The 18,871-nt window shown below is 50.3% G+C and overlaps 2 protein-coding genes across 2 annotated transcripts; one reads left to right on the top strand and one right to left on the bottom strand.

The window, feature by feature from the left end:
• Window positions 1–910: 910 nt before the first annotated feature.
• On the bottom strand, window positions 911–7,186 carry FEM1B (fem-1 homolog B). Its single transcript, XM_069798669.1, has 2 exons — window positions 6,591–7,186; window positions 911–3,995 (listed from the first exon to the last, which is right to left on the bottom strand). The coding sequence occupies exons 1-2, from the start codon at window positions 6,836–6,838 to the stop codon at window positions 2,360–2,362; spliced, it is 1,884 nt and encodes a 627-aa protein (XP_069654770.1). The 5' UTR covers window positions 6,839–7,186; the 3' UTR covers window positions 911–2,359.
• Window positions 7,187–9,889: 2,703 nt separating this feature from the next.
• Window positions 9,890–18,766, top strand: CLN6 (CLN6 transmembrane ER protein). The gene is made up of 7 exons (XM_069798661.1): window positions 9,890–10,077; window positions 11,166–11,280; window positions 12,048–12,146; window positions 14,339–14,527; window positions 14,640–14,695; window positions 16,177–16,299; window positions 17,549–18,766. Exons 1-7 carry the CDS (start codon window positions 9,995–9,997, stop codon window positions 17,835–17,837), a joined length of 954 nt encoding a protein of 317 aa, XP_069654762.1. The 5' UTR covers window positions 9,890–9,994; the 3' UTR covers window positions 17,838–18,766.
• The last annotated feature ends 105 nt before the right edge of the window (window positions 18,767–18,871 follow it).

The raw sequence follows: 18,871 nt of genomic DNA, 5'->3' as shown, positions 1-18,871 counted from the left end.
TTCCAATCCAGAACGCTTTGTTATACAGCAAGCAGTATGAGTCACTGCAAGTGTTCAGCCCTCTCCCCTCTTTCCCCCTCACTCTCCCAAGTCAAACAGACTCAAGGACCGCTGACTCTCATTTTTAACTACAGGCACATCACAAATTATAAATGTGCAAGTGCAAAAAGGAACAGCAAGGCACCAGAGCCCTGTTTGAAGCACATGGCACAGGGTAACAGAAGACTTCTCTTCTGTAACCATACACACCAGTTCATATACTGGTTAATTTTTAACCGAGTCAGCTACCAGCAACTTTACTACCTAAATAGTAACTACCTGGTACATGGTCTCAAGTTGTTCAAGTTTCAGGTTCAAAGCTTTAGTGGTAAGGGACACAATCCCCAAATGGGAGACTAAAAGCATTCCCCGGTTCTCGTGATAAGCCACAGCGACTTAAACATTTTTCTGCATTTCCAACAAGCAGGCTAAAAATCACCACTGTAAATTCTCAGCAAAACTGCAGCTTTCCTGATGACTTCTGATGACCACATCTCAGCACACAGGACGAACACATTTAGGGTAACAATTTACAGAAACACTAACACCTTCCCAACCATTTGACAACATCCACTTGTTGCATTAAGGCCCCAGGCAGCCGAATTTAGCTTTGCCATTTTGCCTGACCTTCGACTGCAAGAGTCATGGGGTTTTAAGTGCAGTAGCCCAACCTACCTGAGATAAAAGTGACAGACATGTTTTTCATTTTAGGTCCTAGTTTCTAGCAGAGCAAAGTTTGCAGCTTAGAAGACACAGTATTTCTGAAGCTTTTCCCTTGAAGGAGATGCAACAGCCAGCGCTTATGGTACCGTACAATCCAAGCAGTACTATTCTGCTTGGCACTAAACAAAAATTAACAGTTACAAGCTAATTCCACATTCAATGTTTATTTATTTGTAATACAAATAGAAACGTGTGCCCAAATCTCGCCTTAAAGTTCTACCCAGATTGTTTAAAAAAAACCTACAGAACATTCTTTCATCATCTTACAGTTAAAAAGCTGCATTTAAAATAAACAGAGTTTTCAGTAGCCTGTCAAAACAAGTGACATTTTACTGTCGGAGTATCTGCAACTTCTACCAAGGAGAAGTACTTTCTCAAGCAACAGCATTATTATACAATCAGTTGCTTACCATAAAAGATCTTATGATAGGACAATTTTTTAAAAATCAGGTTTCATAGAGATTTTCATAATGAAAGGAGTAAAAATCATGAAAAATCCTCAAGTCCAATTCAGGGAGGCACAGACTCCACGCTTATTGGAAAAGCCAGTTTCAAGCAGTTTCAAGGAAGACTCTCTTTGGCGACAGACTACTCCATTAGGAAGATACAGCATTTGGAATCCAAGAGTGCAGTTTTACATACTTTGAGTCAAAAAGGTGCATGTTGATTATTGAAACAACAAAAAACAAGTTAAAAGCATTTTGAAATGTTGGGACACACACAAACACAAATACCCTATAAATTTTCTAGGTATCCATGCATGATCTTTATATATGAGCAACTTAGCTACATAAAAAGAAACCATGACTCCGGTTCATTTCGGTCAATGTGCAAGTTCCTTTTTCAAAAGTTATTCAATACTTACTGTAGTAGTGTAAATGAAGAGCTTGATATTTCAACTGTTATTAGATGAACATACCACAGCTGAATTTAAACCTGTATTTCCTAACAGAGCATTCCATATGTCTGTAGCTGTTGATAACTGCTGTTCAAAACTTAATTAAAAAAAAAAAAAAATTTAAAACGTTACCAACGTCTTCAGCATTAACTGAAAGGCATAAAAAGATGGTGAGGTATGAGAGCAATGGACTGCTCTGTATGTCGACATTTCACTTTTAACCAACTACCACATAATTTCTAATTGCCCTTTCCCACCTCACTCCAAGAAGTTTTAAAATTTGCAAAGCTACTGCCTCGGTAGCGCGGTGACACAGGCTTTCAGAGGTGCCTTTGTAAATAACTACCTAAAGCACTTGGCTGCAAATCATAAGTGGAGATGCGTTATCGGAAAGAAAACATTCTGCACAAGTTACATTGGGATTCTTTTCATTTTGTTTACAAAACCAAGAGATAACGAAGCGATTCTTTTAATCAAAAGAAATGACCAAAATCTCAAACATCAGATTTGACTACAAGAAAATGATGTGGCTTTTCTCCCTGCCCATGGTCTGCATGAGAACTGAGGCTGCAGACTGAATCCAGAGGAACCCAAAACCAAAACAATAGAGAAAAACAACTCCATGTACACATAATGCATTCTGCTGTCTGCAATTGATGTCATCCCAGGATAGCACCACCACAAAAGATTTTAAGTTGCCTAGTGAAACTTCACAAATTCTTCCAGAGTTCTGGGGATCTGGTTTTGGTAGCTGATGTTATAGATCCGTACTGCTCGGGCAGCCAGGCACTTGAGACTCAGCTTCATTTGAGTTTTAAGGAGTATTTCAGACACCCCTGTTGTACTTTTATCAAGAGGGGTTTTCTTCTGCTTGTTCGTCATGTCTGTATGAGCACCAGCCTCCACCAGGCTAATGATGATGGAATGCAATGTCAAGAAGTCACTGATGGGCCTGTGATATTGGACAATGATGTGGAGTGGACTATTCCCTTCGTTGTCCACAGCGTTGACATCAGCACCACAATCTAGCAAGAGTTTTGTGACAAGTGCGTTAGGAAAGCTGCAGACATCATTCGTGTGGAAGTCGTCAACCGGCGTACTGGAATTGACAGCATGATGCAGCAAACTAGAGCCATCCCGAGTTCTGGGATCGAGGTGAATCAGGTTATAAATCTGTTTGTTGATTCGCGACTGATCCTCTTCGCTGCACTGGGTCTTGGTAGAGATGCAGACTAAGTAGAGAAAGGTAAAAATGTTGCATTCGTAGTTGTCCATGGCTGTGTGGATGTCAGAGTCTTGGGTGGTTTTGATCCGGGACATGCCTTGTTCTATTTCCAAGACGCTGCACCTCAGAACGCTCTCAATGTCCTTGGCTTTAACAGGCTCATTTAAGTGTATCATCTGAGAAAAGACTTGAGCAAACCTCAGGAGGTCCTTATGAGTGTTCCTGTTGCCTTTTTGCCTTAGATGCAATGCATGAAGCCATAGCTTGATACACTGTTCAAACTCCATGTTATCTGCATAAACAGCCCCACGGTAAATAATGGGGTGAGAAACATCGATATTGTCTGAGCCCAGAATTCTTTCCCGCACAATGAGGCCCTCCATGTGAAGGGCATCTCTGTCCTGCCTAATAGACTCTAATTCCTGAGGAGTCCTGCATTCAGTCCTGTTTCCATAAGCTTCAATTTGTGGAAGAACTTCTTTTTCAATTATATTCTCACTGTCTCGGTACCTCTCCAGCATCGCTAAATATAAATAGTGGTAAGTCTTCATTATATCATAGTTTTCTCTGTCATTTGCAAATGAGGCACCCAGAAGTTCCAGAGCTTCAATCCGGCTTCTCCTATCACAGTCGGCATGAGCAAGCAGCAGCTCTACAACATCAGCCTTGCAGCTCTCGGCAGCGACTTTCAGCGGAGTCATCCCATGGCCATTCACCATCATCGCCGCCTTCCACTTGACCAGCTCCCTCACTATTTCCAAGTGGCCAGCTTCGGCCGCGAAGTGCAACGCCGTGGCACCGCAGTGGGCTTTGGCGTTGGGATCAGCATGCTGCTCAAGGAGGTACCTCACCACATCCGTGTGGCCTTTGTAAGCCGCAATCATAAGGCAAGTGTTGTCGTACTTGTTGGCAATGCTGATGTTGGCATTGTTTTCTACCAGGTATTTCACAATGTCCAGTCTGCCATCGAAACACGCGGCCCTCAGGGGAGTCGAATTGGTCACCGTAGTGTGATTCACATTGGCGCCGTGACTCACCAGCAATTTGACTACTTCAAAGTGGCCGGCTCCTGCTGCACACCAGAGAGCTGTGGCTCCATCAATGACAAAGCTGAAAATGTGAAGACAGAAACAAGCAGTTAAACTGACGCTCTTTCAAAAGCATCTTTTACAGCCAGCCAAGCAGTATGGAACAGGCACGTACGCACCCAGCCATTAAAAACTATTTTATAGCCATCCTATTTTTGTACTTGAAGGAACTTACCGGGATAGCCAAGGTAAAAGAATGAGAGACTTATCAAGCACGCAGGACTCTCAAAGGAAGAAGCGTGGGAAGCTGAAACTTCAAAGCAGCCAGGGGATTTAGCCACATTTTGCACTAGTACTTCCTGGGCTGCTTTGGAGATCCTACCTGCAAGCTCCAGCCCTCAGCCTATGGAGGTCTCAGGAAGAATAGTTACAAAAATTACCGCTTCTTTGATGCCTTGTGCCAGAAACTGACACATTGAAAAAAGAAAGAAAACTCAAAATTGACATATTGACACAAAAAAACAAACTCAGACATGATTAACAGTACAGCTATACACTACACCAGCCCTGGCAGCAAAGCTGGCTGAAGAATTTCATATCACTTCGCTCATTCTCTCGCCCTGAGCTGCAAAACTGCAACCACTTCTGCTGCGCCGATACTTCTTGTTTGAGAGACCGCACGGTAAACCAGCAGTCTGGTTACTCAAATGGAACTCCAGGAATAAAAAAAGCAGAAGTTCTTCTGAGCCGGACTGTTTCAGAGATCTGTTTTACATCATAGCCTTGTAGACAGCTTGCTGGCACTGGTAAACAAGGGGACAGTTAACTTCAGCAAAGCATGACAGTTTCTTAAGTTGTTTTCATTCCCAAATACAGCACGTTGTGTAACTACAAAGCTAAAGGCTGATGTCCTTTCTGTTCTCCTGGTTTTTGAAGCAGCACTTAAATGTAGAAACAGGTGGCATTCACATTGCAGAGAATACACACTTGAAGCACATCCCAAATCACAGAGGAGGGACGAATACCTTATTTCCCTATGTCCAAACAGTCACGTTTCCCAAAGTTAAAATATCATAAGACACTGACTTAATTCTAACTTTAACAGTGATTTTTATCATTTTATGAAGCTCTCACATAGCTCAACAGGAATAGAAGTGTGGCTGTTTGTAAATCCAACACCTCTAGACAACACTCCAGAAGCCGTTTAAGAGCTCTGGCATTCAGAGATGTCTACACCTTTAGTCACAGTAAGAGGTTCCTTGTTTTGTAAATAATCACACTAAAATACTTTAATATTAAAACCAGAGGAAAGTCAGGGCCTAGGATTTGTTAATGAACAGGAGGTAATTTATTGGTGCAGAGGTATATATTTACAAGTCAAAACCCCGGAGCCCGAACAAGCAGAGCTGCTGTGCCTGTGCCACCTTATCCCAAGAACGACAATAATGCCGGGATCACATGCTGCCTCTCTTCTCACCAGGCTGCGACTCCCACTGTGCCCATTGTGTCTCAGACAACACCTCCTTTAATCTGCACCAGGCAGAGGCTCTGGTAAGCAGATCACCATCCCATCAAGGCACAGCAGGAGAAAATTCAGTGGCAGAGGGGTCTGACAGCCCTTCCTATCGCTTTCTGTCAACAGAAACCCTTCCTTTAACTGAATTTGGGGCAGACCTCACCCTAGGTATTCCCAACCAGTTTTTGCTTGTGGAAAAAAAGGGCTGGAAGAGGAAGAAAGAAATAAAAAAAACAAACCAAACCACACAGGGAAGTCGGTTCCTCCCCCTTCATTCAGCATGTAAGAACCAAGCCAGTCTTTCCCTGGGCAAGGTGGAGCTGCACAGGCACAACTCCAGCTCATCAAGTAGGAACCAGATGAAAGATATCCACGGGGACCCATCACGATCTCTCACTCAGTATCTGATGCGAGCTCTCCTCTTGGTGCAAGCTACCTGCAAAACCTGAAGCTGTTCAAAAGACCAATCTACCTTCACGATTAGTCAGCCTTATGTTGAAGGCCGACATATGGGCAAGAACTTGATGAGCACTGTAGGAGATTTTAAAAACAACATTCCTCTTTCCTTGTGCTGTGGCAGCACACCGCCTGAGGACCCAGACATCACAGCCAGGCTTCTCCCCAAAGAGTGGCATCAGCACCGCTGCCCCAGCCAGGTCCCATCTGAGGGTCTGGCACCCCCTTCCCTCCCTTTCTTCCCTTCCCATCCTAAAATGTCACATTTCGTTCCCAGCCATCCCATACCTTGGCTGCCAGCAGCCAGGAAGGGATGTTCCTCGGGCTGTCTGGGCTGGACACCAAAAAACTCTCAATTTGAGTAAAACAAGGCCCAGCTCCCAGTGTGCAGCTAGCACCTGACCCTGACCCAATGCTCACTGTCACCCGCGGCACAGAAATGTCACAGAAAAGGCCGTTTCAGCACAGCAAGAGAAAATGTGAGGTGACAAGCTCACTGAGGAGCTCTCTAGGCTGCGGCGAATATTATTCCGTCTACAGTTTCAGGTGGAGGATCTCGGAAGGCCAAAGGCGTTTTTACGGCTCCGAAAACAACCTCCCTAAGGCCAGCTGGGCGAACGACGGGGTCCTGAGCCCTTACACCGTGCCAGTACCGACACCGATTTCTGGTCGGGGCAGTGCTGGGCGGCAGCCAGCTCTACGTACCCGTCGAAGCGGACCGTGCCGGTCTGCTGGGTCTGCACGCGGTAGTGCTCGAGGAGCAGGCGGACCACCTTGGTGTGGCCATTTCGGGCGGCGATGATGAGCGGGGTGGAGCGCTGCCCGCCGTGCTGGCTGACGTAGCCCAGCAGGTACTTGATGTCACTCTCGGAGCGGTTGAGGAGCAGCGCGGCCAGGGTCAGCACTCGCCCCTCGCTCGCCGCCTTGTACACGTACCCGGCCAGGCCCTCCATCGCCGCCTCCTCCTCCTCCCGACTGCGGCCCCGACGACCGGGTCGGCCTCGCTCGGGCCTACCGGCCTGCCCCGCCGCCGGGGCGGCCTCTCCCTCCGCCTCCTCCTCCGTCCTGCCTCGGTGCCCGGCGGGGGGCACATGCGGCCCCGTCGGGGCCAGCCGCCCCCCGGGCCCGGCCAGCCCCTGCGGGCCGGCGGCGAGGCGGGGCAGCCCCAGCGCCCACCGCCGCCTCACCCGTCCCGCGAGTCCCCGCCGCCCGCCCCGGGCCCGCGGCCCATCCCCGCCGCCGCCGCCGCGGCTCAGCTGTCCCGACCGGGGACGCGAACCCGCGGCCCGGCCGCCGGCCCCGCCCTACGGGGGGAGGCGGGACCCGTTACAGCGGCAAGGCACGGACCGGGACCGGGACCGGGACCGGGACCGGGACCGGCGCCGCTCCGCCGGCCGCAGAGGGCCGCGCCGCGCGCGCGCGGGGCACCGCTACGGGTCGCCGGAAGGGCCCTGCCGGGCGCGCGGCGGGCACGGGCGTCCGCCGCCGCTCCGCCCCCGCCGCCGACTCCGGAAGGGAAAGCGGAAGCGCCGCGCCCTTTCCCGTTTCCCCCTCCGACCCCCCCGGCAACTGGCGGCAGCGCACGGACGTTCCGCCCCGCGGGCGGCTCACGACCCCGGGGTGGCGGGGACGAGGCAGCCTCCCCTCCCCCGGGCACCCCGGTGCTGCCCGCCCGCCCCCGGGGCCTCACGGCCCGCTGTCCGGCCGGAGGCTGCACGGCCTCCCCTGGCCTGCCCTCCTCGGGTGGCCTGGCACTGGGCCGGGCCCTCCCAGCTCGGCTCCGGTTGGGTTGGGTTGGGTTGGGCTAGGTTGGTTGGACTGGGTTGGGTTAGGTTGGGTTGGGTTCAGATAGGTTCAGCTGGGCTGGGTTGGGTCTGGTCTGGTTCAGTTGGATTGGGTTGGTTGGGTTGGGTTGCGTTGGGTCTGGTCTGGTTCAGTTGGGTTGGGTTGGGTTGGGTCTGGTCTGGTTCAGTTGGATTGGGTTGGGTTGAGCTGGGCTGAGTTGGGTCCAGCTGGGCTGGGTTGGTTGGACTGGGTTGAGCTGGGATCAGTTGGGCTGGGTTGGGTTTTGTTTGGTTCAGTTTGTTGGTTTTTTTAAAGAAGGGACCGGCAGCATTCACCGCCTCGGCCATGACTCCACCCCGACAAGCCTGTCGTGCCCAGTCTCAGCACACGCAGGAGCTTTGTCCTTGGTTTCAGGGACGCCATTACCAGCCTCGCTGCACACGTATCAGCTTAACCGAGAGCTAAATGCAACCCACCTGCTTGGCCGCCTCTCCTTTCCTCTGTACAGATCAACTCCCAGAGACCTTCGGGAGGTGCCCCACGCTGTGACTGGTTACCTGAGACCAATAAAGGCCGCAGTAAGTAACGTGATACACAACCTGCGCCACTGTCTGTTGTGTGCCATTGTTCTCAAGGGGATACAGTATCAGCCATATTAATAGTTAATTTAAAATCATGCAACTGGAGCTGCAACTCTTGTGGAAAGTTTCGTGCAGGCCAGGCTGTGCATTATGTATGGGAGCAGCAGCCCGGCTGCACGGCCAGCATTGCCAAAAGGAGCCCTGGAGAGGCGAGAGGGAAGCAAGTCAGGCCGCGGTCAGCTCTGCGGTGTTCAGTCAAGGAGGATCAGCTTTTAACAGCCACATACGCATGTAAGGTACAGCGTGACAAGCAGGGTTCATGGTAAGTTTAAGTGGAACCTGTCTCCATTACCTCAACTATCTCCTCCACTTTTCAAGGATTATTTTTTTTTCCCAACAAATCCTGCCCAGCTGCCACTCGTGTTCCCCCATGGGTTAGCATGAATGGCGCAGAGAGGGTCCCTTGAGGAAGCACCAATGCTACCACTGGCCATCCCTCCTGGCAGAACCGCTGAGCAGAGGGACTGAGGTCTCTGTTCTGCAGCTTCTTAGAGCCTCATCAGCTTTGGTGGGTCCAGCTCGCTGTGGCCCGGACCACAATTCCTCAGCAGAAGGCTATGGCGCAGCTTCAAGTTATTATCCCCATTTACCATCTCAGCAACACTGCCGCGCGCGGCCAGGGAAACAGAGACGCAAATGTGTCAGTGTAGTTACTGCAGAGCTCCCAGCTCTGTGTAAGCCCCTGAGCTCCACCATGCTCAGCGTCAACAGTCCTCGAGCTGCCCAGGAGCAGGGTCAGAAGCCAAAGGGTTTCAGTGCATGAAACCACTTAGTCTATCAAATCCCCGTTTCCCCTGAGACCAGCGGCACATCTTAAGCTGTATCTCCGCTCAAGGAGCTCTGCATCTCCTGATTTAGACCCTAAACTACAAGTCCCAGGGGGTGCAAATTAAGTCCCAGAGGGTGCAAATCCTTCCCTGCCTCACAGTTTTACTGCCCATGAGTTGTCCCGACCCAACGGCATTTATCCAGGCAAAACGGGGGAGAGGGAGCAGAGCATGGCATCCACGTCTCCCGACTTATTGGAGTAACAATGTCCATGTGCTTTACGCCGTGCCGGTGCAGAACACAAGTTATTTCGTTCCAGAACAGAGACGAGACCTGCCACACGTAGTGATTTGCTCGTGGTGATAAGCCAAACCTGTGGCAGAGCCAATGCTGTGCTCCACCACCTTATTTCCATCAAACCTCGGGCTTAAAACACTACAGTGATTGCGTGGGACGGGCTGTATTTTCCACCTCATACTGTGCCAGCCTTTTCCCACCTCCGAATCTCATTTTTCTTGGCCGGGTGAGGACTCGTATGGAGAATACGCGGCTGTGCGTCAGGGCCGAGAGCTTTTCATAGAAAGAGCAATTAAGGAGTTAAATACCGTCCTTCTCCTTTTCCTCGATTTTAAAACCACCAAAGATTATCCGCTCCTGCTTTGGCGAGGGAAGGGAAATACAATAAACTGCCTGCATTTTGCACGGGGAGGGGAAGGCCGGCCTGGGCTGCGCTGAGCTGCCCCCGCCCCGCCGTTCCCCCCGCTCCCCGCCCGGCCGGGGCGGTCCCGGGGCCACCGGCCGCGCAGCCGCCGCTCGTCCCCCGGCGCCGAGGCGGGGCCCGGGCGGAGCCGGGCCGGGACCAGCCGGGACCGGGACCAGCCGGGACCGGGACCGGGGCCGGGGCCGGGCGGGCACATGCAGGGCGCGGCGCGGCGGCGGCCGTTCCCGGCGGCGACCCCGGGCTCCCCCCAGCCCGCCGGGCCGCTCTACCCGGGCAGGTGAGCGGCGGGGCCGGGCCGGGGGGGGGGGACACACGGGCACGGGACCGGGACACCCCCTCCCCGTTCCCCTCGGGTTCCCCCCCGCCCTGTTCCCCGGGGGTCCCCAACCCATTCAGCCCCCCTCCCCCCCAGCTCATCCTGCCCCAAGGTCCCCCAGGACACCCCAGCCCCCCCAGCTCATCCCCTGCCCCATCCTGGGTACCGGCACCCCGTCCGGGATGCTGCTGTTGTCCAGAGTATCCCGGAGGGTCGGAGTCCCCCAGACTCGTGTAGGGTTCCCCCACTCGGCCCCACAGCCTTGTCCGGGGGCATCCTGGCTTACCTGGGTTATCCCGGCTGGTCCAGGGTTTGATGGCCTCTTCCAGGGAGCTGCAACTCTCCTGGCTCATCCAGGGCACCCCGACTTGTTCAGGGTACAACCATGCTCCTCCTCCATCCGTCGGGTTTGGACCACGGGCTCGGGTAGCACGAGCTCATGGCTGATCCGGCTGATGCCGTTCTGGTCTCAGCACCACAGAAGAGCGATTCGTCCACTTTTCCCATAGGGAGGTGAAGGTCTGGTGGTGCTGGAGGGTTCTTTGATGGAAGGAGTTCAGCGGGGTTGGATCAGGCCTTGCTCTGCAAAGGCAGAGGAGGAGGATCTTCAGAGTGGAAGATGAAGGTGATAGTGCGTCCAGAGCATCCCTGTGGTTGAGTACCACCAGGCATCAATGCATTTTTAGCGTTCAGCAGAAGTGCCATGGGAGTTGAATTTTGCTTTGTCATGCAAAAGTTAAAAATAGTTGCACTTAATTCAGCACTTAAGCTTTTCATGCTGCTTTTGTGCTCACTTCTCAGCCAGGAAGAGCCTCCTTTCAGGGACATGCCAGTTTTTATTAACAATGCTTTGTCTTTCTGTACTGCGTCCTCCTCATTTTGGCCTCTCAGCCTTGTTGTTATTCCACAGATCCCAAAGCCCAGAGATGCACTGGCAGCCAGGGAGATACAGGGTTTTTGTGGGGATGCAGACCTAGAGTCTGCTCCCTGCCTCCTCGGAAACCTGTTATATGACTTAAGGCTGACACTGTCACTTCCATCATCTCTAGGCATGGAGCAGGCAAGAACGAGGACACCTTCAAGACCTCCCCATTTCATTTTGATCTGTGGTTCTACTTCACTCTGCAGAACTGGGTGCTGGACTTTGGGCGTCCCATTGCGATGGTGAGTGTGGCAGAGGCAGGCACGCTGTTTTGCTTGCGGTCGACATATTTGGGGTGGAGGACAGGGAGGCAGAGCCGTGGTGGTCCCCTGTAGACCCATGGGCTGTTTTCTACACCAAAGGGACTCCCTTGAGGAGCTGTCCTTGAGACGAGGACCACTGTGGTGTACTGGTATAACTGGTACCAAGCGTGTTGCTCCAGTCACAGGGAAGGTATCTGGGAAACTTGTTGCAAGTCATCTGTCCCTCAACTTGGTATTTTCATAACAAAAGTTACCTGGAGAGGTTCCTGCTGCTCTTTCCCATACCTTGCCTGTATCTCCGGAGCTTGGGACTCCTGGTCTCCAGATCGTGCAGGGCAGAAGTGGCCACTGCCCTCAAATGTAATTTTTCATTGCTGGCATCTGCATGTGGCAGAGGGTTAACGGAGATCCACTGCTGCAGGACCCCGAATGCCTTGCTTGCTCACTCAGCCACACAACTTCACGGCATTGTCTTTGGGCAGCACTGCAGGAGTGAATGGCTGAGATGTAAATATCCTGTGCGTTTAGCACTTAGTTCCAGATTGTGCTTTTAGGGATGCTTACTGCAAGAAGAGCTGCCCAACTTCGTTACTAACAGCTACATGAAGTCAAGCTGACGATTAGAAAGCAGCAGCAGTCCAAAGCAAGAATTTTCTCTCTCCCTGCCTTTCAGCCAGTGATGGGGCTGTAATCACGAGCTGGGTGGTGAGGATATACTGATGTGCTTTTTATTCCCCCCTCCTCAGATAATCCTACCTTTGGAGTGGTTTCCTCTAAATAAACCAAGTGCTGGAGATTATTTCCACATGGCTTACAATGTTATCACACCATTTCTTCTGCTAAAGGTAAACCTTGAGGTGCAGGTGTTGCATTTTTTTTTAATATTACTCATGTAAAAACAGGCTGAGAGTTTGTTAGGAACTTGGTGAACAAATGTTAGTTATTCACAAACTCCTGCAAGTGAGCTGGCCCTACTGTACGTTAGAGGTTTGCCACTTCAGAAAGAATTTGTGATGCCACCTTTTAAAGAGCAACGCAGTGACCATCTTAATGCAACTCAATTTCCTGCATATACAAAGCAAATCACTTTCCCTGGGAACTCCGGATTCAGGAGGAGTCAGAGCCCTTCTCCCTGGCTGAGCCAAAGCGTATTTTTAGACAACATCCATCCATGACTTAAAAGATTTTATGAGACAGCTGGAACTATAGTAGATTTTCTGAATTGTTCAGAGCTTAATTACACTTGCTCTTCGACATTAGAATTGTATGTTTAGCTTGAATTTATCTTGCTTCAGCTGCCAGCCACTGGATCGTATAAACCATTTATGAGGTTAAAGACTGTCATATCATTAGAAATCTTCTTATATTAAATACTTAGCAGCCAGAAGATATGAGAAAGCAATTATAAATATATTTTAACCTTCATTAGCTAGAAATTGAATTATGTCCTAAGATGTAAATGATTCTCTCTCTCCTGAGTCTGTCTGGGAGATTTTAAATGCCGGTATGGCCAAAAAGGAATATTCAGGATCGAAGTCCTTTGGGTGATGTGAAAGCTCTGAAGCTCAGTCTGACCCATCACAGTCTGACACAGCCAATTTCTGCAGGCTGGGTACTCATCAGGTTAAAATTTTCTATCTTGGACTTCCCTGGCAGCACAGCATGAAGGGTTGGTCCACAGAAAAAACCCATTTGTTATTCAGGATGCATTTCTTTTGCCCAGTGTCCCCTCAAGGGACATGTCCCACTGTCTTTTTCCATCAGACAAGAGCTCTCCTGGACCTTTTGCTCTTCTTGTCCTCTCTGACTCCTCTGACATACATACAGCAGATACAGAGAAAGGGAAAGTTAAGCCTCAAAATGAAACACAAATAAGGAGCTTTTCACTGTTTATGAAGGGCTGCAAAGCTGATTTGGCAGCAGGGAGATAGGAGGCGAAGGTGGCCCAGCTGATCCTCAGGCTGGGCTGATGCGTCCCCCCTGACCCATGGTTCCCGAGGCCGGCTTGGCGTCCCCTCCAAAGCCTGAACTGCTGGAGCTAGGATTTACATCTTCTGAGGTCTTCCCTGCTTTGCAAGCTGAGTGGGGAGCTCCTTTCTGGAGAGAAGCTCCTGCTCCTCATCCCCAGCTAGGCTTGCAGGAGCTCACCCCGGGCTCTGAGGAACATCGGGCTCCCTGCCGGCCTCACGTGCCTGCCTCCACCCAGACCTAAGCAGACCATGAGATGGTACAGGGAGAGCTCATCGCTAAAGCTGCTGTTCAAAAGGTTGCCTCAACTGGTTTTGCTAGCAATTAGGTATTCCTAGATATGGGTTTAAACGCAGCTTCCTCTTTAGAAGCAAATACACAGAGAGGTGAGTCCAATTCCATTAGGAAGGAACTAAAAACCCCAAACAGTTCAACAAGAGGCCTTTGAAAATCATCCAGCAGAGAATTAGAAAGGAGCAAGTGTCTCTTAGCCAGGGAGTGAAGTGCATGTGCTCAGCTGGAGTGCTGCTGGAGGCTTTCCCTGCCACTGGAGGGCACAGCCAGCCTTGCAGATCCACTCAGCAGAGCAACTAGAGAAAGCAGTTGCTTTTTTGTTTCTCATTAATTGGTTTTGATCACATCTGGTGAAGAAATTACTTCAAGTGCTGTATTAGAAGTACTGGATCACTGATTCGGTCTAAGCGTTGACTCAGGTTATGGGTGCTGCTTTGCAGAAAGGTTTAACAAGGGCAAAAAATGTGGTTTTCTTGTTGCAAACAGGGATAAAGTGTGTATTCAAGCCTGAAAGCCATGTAGGCTGATGCAAATGTGTCTGAGGAGATGCATTTAGGGAAAGTAGCTGCAATCAGGGAAGCTCGTTCTGGTGCGGTTGCACCGCTTTCCCGAGGGGGACAACTGTTTCCCTGCTACACCTGCAGCTTTCTGCAGGCCTCTTGCTTGGTTTTTTGATGATTTTCTGCAAAGCACCGTGAAGTCGAAGAGGGCAGAACTTGTCATGTATCTCTGCTGGTACCTTCTCACTGTTCAACACATCTCTATGTTTTTTTAGCTCATCGAGAGATCCCCCAAAACCTTACCAAGATCAATGGTCTATGTCAGCATCATCATGTTTGTCATGGGAGCCAGCATCCACCTAGTTGGAGACTCCGTAAACCATCGCCTGATTTTCAGTGGCTACCAGCACCATCTGTCTGTAAGAGAGAATCCCATCATCAAGAACCTGAAGCCAGAGACACTGGTAAAGAGGCTGCATTTTATATAAGCACTTAAAAAATATATTAATTGCTTGTTCTTGTTCAATAGCATCCAGTTCCCTCTGCCCTTTTAAATCTCTTTTTGGTACATTACAGATTGATTCCTTTGAGCTGCTGTACTACTATGATGAATATTTAGGTCATTCAATGTGGTAAGCAATTTACAGTCTATCTAGTGGCCTCAGAACGTAATACAAGGAAGGGCAGATCTGATCTGATCGTAGCTTAATACGTAAAAAAATAAAATGCAGCTGATGAGAGCTGGCTGAGGATAATGTTCTCATAGCCAGTGTGATTACAGTGGATCTCTCCCTTAGAAAATCACCCATTCCCCCTAGTTTTGTCTCCGTCTCAGTGATATTTCTAGGATGTAGCAGTTGTTTGACGGCCATAGGGGCCAGAAGAACGGCTTGTCAGGTCTCACCCCTCAGCCACCTTCCACAGGATACCCAGATAAAGAGACAGGTTACAGCACAGGTCTGAGGGCTCCGCAGACTCCTTGACTGTCACCACCCACATTTTTGCTCCTCTGGAGGTTGAACCCAAAACAACCCGACTCTGCCCAGTCTCTCTAGCCCTTTGCTCGCTCCCCTCCTTTGCTGTGCATCTGTTCAGTGACCCTCCAGCAAGAGGGAAGGGTTGCTCACATGGCGAGACTAGTGCCACCCAGTAACAGAGACCGTTTGACCGTGGTGATCCAGGGAGCTCAGTTAGGGTCTGATTTCAGCACTATTGCCCCAAGCCAATTCTAGAAATGCTTGTTCCAGCTGGACAGCATGTTTCATCCAGCATGGCTGCATTTGCTGACCCAGGGGCAGGTAATGCTGGTAGGGCCTGCAGGCTGTGGCAGGTCCCATCAGCACCCTCCCGCCCACATGAGCAGCACCAGGCGCTGTAGACGTGTCCTATGTCCTGCTGCTCTGCCTGCACCAAAGACCCCAGGAAGGACTGTCTGGCCCTTTATCTGCTGCCAGATAATCCTGAGATTGCTCAGAGCAGAGGGAAATCTCTTCCCCATCAGGCTTTCCCAGTTTATTTACTGTTCCTTGAGCGCTGTGAAGCAAGCAAATCCCGTCCTTTTAAATAAAAAAGGGCTCTGTTAGGTTCTTGAAATCCTGGTCCACGTCCTGCTTTCCTGCAGTTCAGCTTTTAACACAACACTCTTACACAGCCTCTTAGAGTCTGAGAGTGTAACGGATGCAATTGTTTGATGGAGCACTTGAGCCCAGCATTTGACCTAATCAGCAAACTTGGGCTTTTCCTGCCAGAGCCCCAGAAGTCATCTGCAGGAGCACTCGGTGCAGCCAGGACATACAATAGCCCTGCACCAGGCACCACCAGCCCTTCGTCTGTCATATGGACAGAGCAGTAATCTTGTAGCAAAAGCTGTGATGCTGGCAGAGAGGCGATGCCCTGACTGGCACCACAGGACCCCACACCCCAGTTACCTGCTGTTTCACCTGCCTAAGCACATGTGGTCAGAGCAGGCTGCGTGGCCTCTGCTTCTGCTCCTTCACCAAATTAATTCATGGACTCAGCATAGGAATTGGTTGTGTGCACAGTTTGGATTTGGGGGGGTGGCTGAAACACCTTCCAGTGTCACACCACCAATTGGAGTTGTTTATGTTTGTAGGTATATCCCTTTTTTCCTGATACTGTTTATATATTTCACCGGCTGCTTCACCCCTGTTGAAGAGGAGAGCAGGATGCCAGTGGCTGCCTTGCTTCTGATGGGGCCCAGCAGCCTTTATTACTGGTAAGTGGCTTCTGCCCCCTCTGCATGGGTGAGGGATGAAGAGGGAGTAATGCAGGCAGCCCCACAGCATGCAGGCAGGAGTTCTCCATTTTCCAGGGCAGAACTTGCTGTAGCTTCTGCTCTGCAGGTCTGGAAAATCAAATCAAATCAAATCGTGTTGAAATTTGTAGGTGCTTTAGCCTTTGCAAGCTGGGACAACTTCAGGGTCACCCCTCAGCACTCCTGTCCCTGCTCAGGGTGTTTTTTTCAACCACAGTCAGTCATATTGTTACTGCTGGAGCTCCGGCTTCCAGCCTCCATGGTACTTGCCGTTCTGCCCCCCCGCCAAAGGCTGCCGCTCACTGTGCTGTTAGACAGTTCCTCAATGATTTTGGGTGGGATGGTCACCCAGTGCTTGCAGCCCATCCGCCAGGTCTCAGCTTGTTGGTGGCAGTGGGGATGCTCTTAGCAGTTGTCCAGGCATTTTACAGAGAGCCCAGGCCGCCTGTGTGATGCTCGGATGCTGCCTCCTCAGCTCACCCTGCGGGTCCAAATAGCCTTTTGAGAGAGGTCTTATTTATTTCCCATTTTCATTAGCCTCATCTTCCCAAACGGTTTCCCTGATGGCAGCCAAACAACTTTTCATTCATCCTCAGAGATGATGTTCTCTCTTGCCTGTGGCTTTGCCCCCTGCTGAGACTGGTTTTGTACAGTAAATTAATTTTTGATAGTCAAAATCATCAAGATGATTTGGTCAGTTCCAAGTTACCCCATTGCACTTCCTTTAAATATATCAGCATGAATCTGTGCAGTTTGTGTGCTAGCGATTTAAGAACAAGGGAGTGTAATTCCTTCTTCCCCCTGCTAACACCCGTTCAGGACTGGCCACTGCCAGATACAGCACAGGGGGAGCAGTGGATTTTTGGACTAAATAAGCACAACATCCACAGGTGGGAGCCACAGTCTGGCTTTGGTTCTGCCTTTAAGCATCCCATTCACAAATCCCCTTTCAAATCCCAGACTGGGCATGCATTTCTTTACCCATTCTCTTAATGAAGCCCATAGCTCAGTTGTTAAATTAGTGGTAAGAAACGTGAAAACAAGTAACAGCTTAAAAGCTGGCAGTAGAAAGCAGCACAGCTTCATCTGTCTGGATGTAGAGTAGGGAGAAGGGGGAGATGTTCACCCCAGGTAAAGCTGGAAGTGCTGGGGGCTGCTGTCGCTCAATGCTTTCTCCCAGGGGGCACTAACAGTTGTTTTTGCTTTGTAGGTATCTCGTGACAGAGGGTCAGATTTTCATCCTCTACATTTTCACTTTCTTTGCCATGATGGCTTTAGTGATGCACCAGAAACGCAAAGGACTTGTCCTGGACAGCAATGGGCTTTTTCTGTTCTACTCCTTCATCATAACACTGGTCCTCATTGCTGTTTGGGTGGTTTGGCTGTGGAATGACAAAATTCTCAGGAAGAAGTACCCTGGCGTGATCTATATCCCCGAGCCATGGGCATTTTATACCCTGCACATGAACAACCTCCATGCAGCAAAGGAAAGTTTATAAGTTTTGATATTTTAAGAGTGATTTGAAGAAAAAAAAAAAATCTAGTTTTTCTAATGTAGATGTACTTCAAATAAATTCCTGACCAACAGTAGCTGCAAGATGTATGGTATGTTAACTAGAGCTAGCTAGGGAGGAGGTGTCTGAACAAAAGGGAAAAATAGTCTTTCTGACTTACTTAACGCTTTAAAGCCAGGGTCGTGGCAGGGGAGTCTCCCCTGGCTTTGCACCAGCCAGCCCTCACAATTGCACAATGCAGTTCCATGCTGGACTTTTTCAGGTGCTTAGGGGACAGCACCAAATCCCTCCCGTATCGGAGTAGGGCCGCAGCATCCCAGCCGCATGGTGGTCCACGGCACTGGCGAACACCCATCCCACCATCACCACCTGAGAGAGCATCCCGGCCTTTAACAGGAGCGGTTTGCTGGGAAGTCGGAGCACTCTCGCCCACCCGATGTCTTGGCGCGGAGAGGTGTATCCACTTCTCCCAGCCAAGTAAACATGCTGGGAATGGGCTGAGCCGCCCTACCTTGGATCTGAATGGCAGGTCTGCTCAGCCATGCCTCCCCAAGAAGTCCTCCCAGGGTCCTGGCCATCAGTGCCTGCGCTGCTGAGCACAGGCATTGTGCAGAAAGGGCCAGACTGGTGGCAGAGGCAGAAGGGCCAATTCCCCACGAACGCAGCCCAAAAAGAGCATCAGGCAGGGGGGTGAGCTCCAGCATCGGCCCGGTTCTCATGGGGTCCCGCTCACCACTTCTCCAGCCTCAGGTGATGGAGCTGAGCTCCTGCAACGCGAGCTGCATCCCTGTGATGGTTTATGTCTATAAAACTTGTATTAGAGCCCTGTGTGACAGAATCCAAGTGGTAGAAGAAAAAAAGCTATTAGCGAAACATACTGAATAAAAAATATTTGGTAAAAGTTGTGACTTGCATTGCTTCTTGAAGCAGCTCTGTTCTTTGAATGGAGAATCTTTATCCCATGAGATTTAAGGACCCTGAATGTGTCATTGTAACAGAGCAGGGTCTACCCTGGGAAG

This window comes from Haliaeetus albicilla, chromosome 12 (assembly GCF_947461875.1).
Source record: "Haliaeetus albicilla chromosome 12, bHalAlb1.1, whole genome shotgun sequence".
NCBI lineage: Eukaryota > Metazoa > Chordata > Aves > Accipitriformes > Accipitridae > Haliaeetus > Haliaeetus albicilla.
This window is presented reverse-complemented; position numbering and strand designations above follow the sequence as displayed.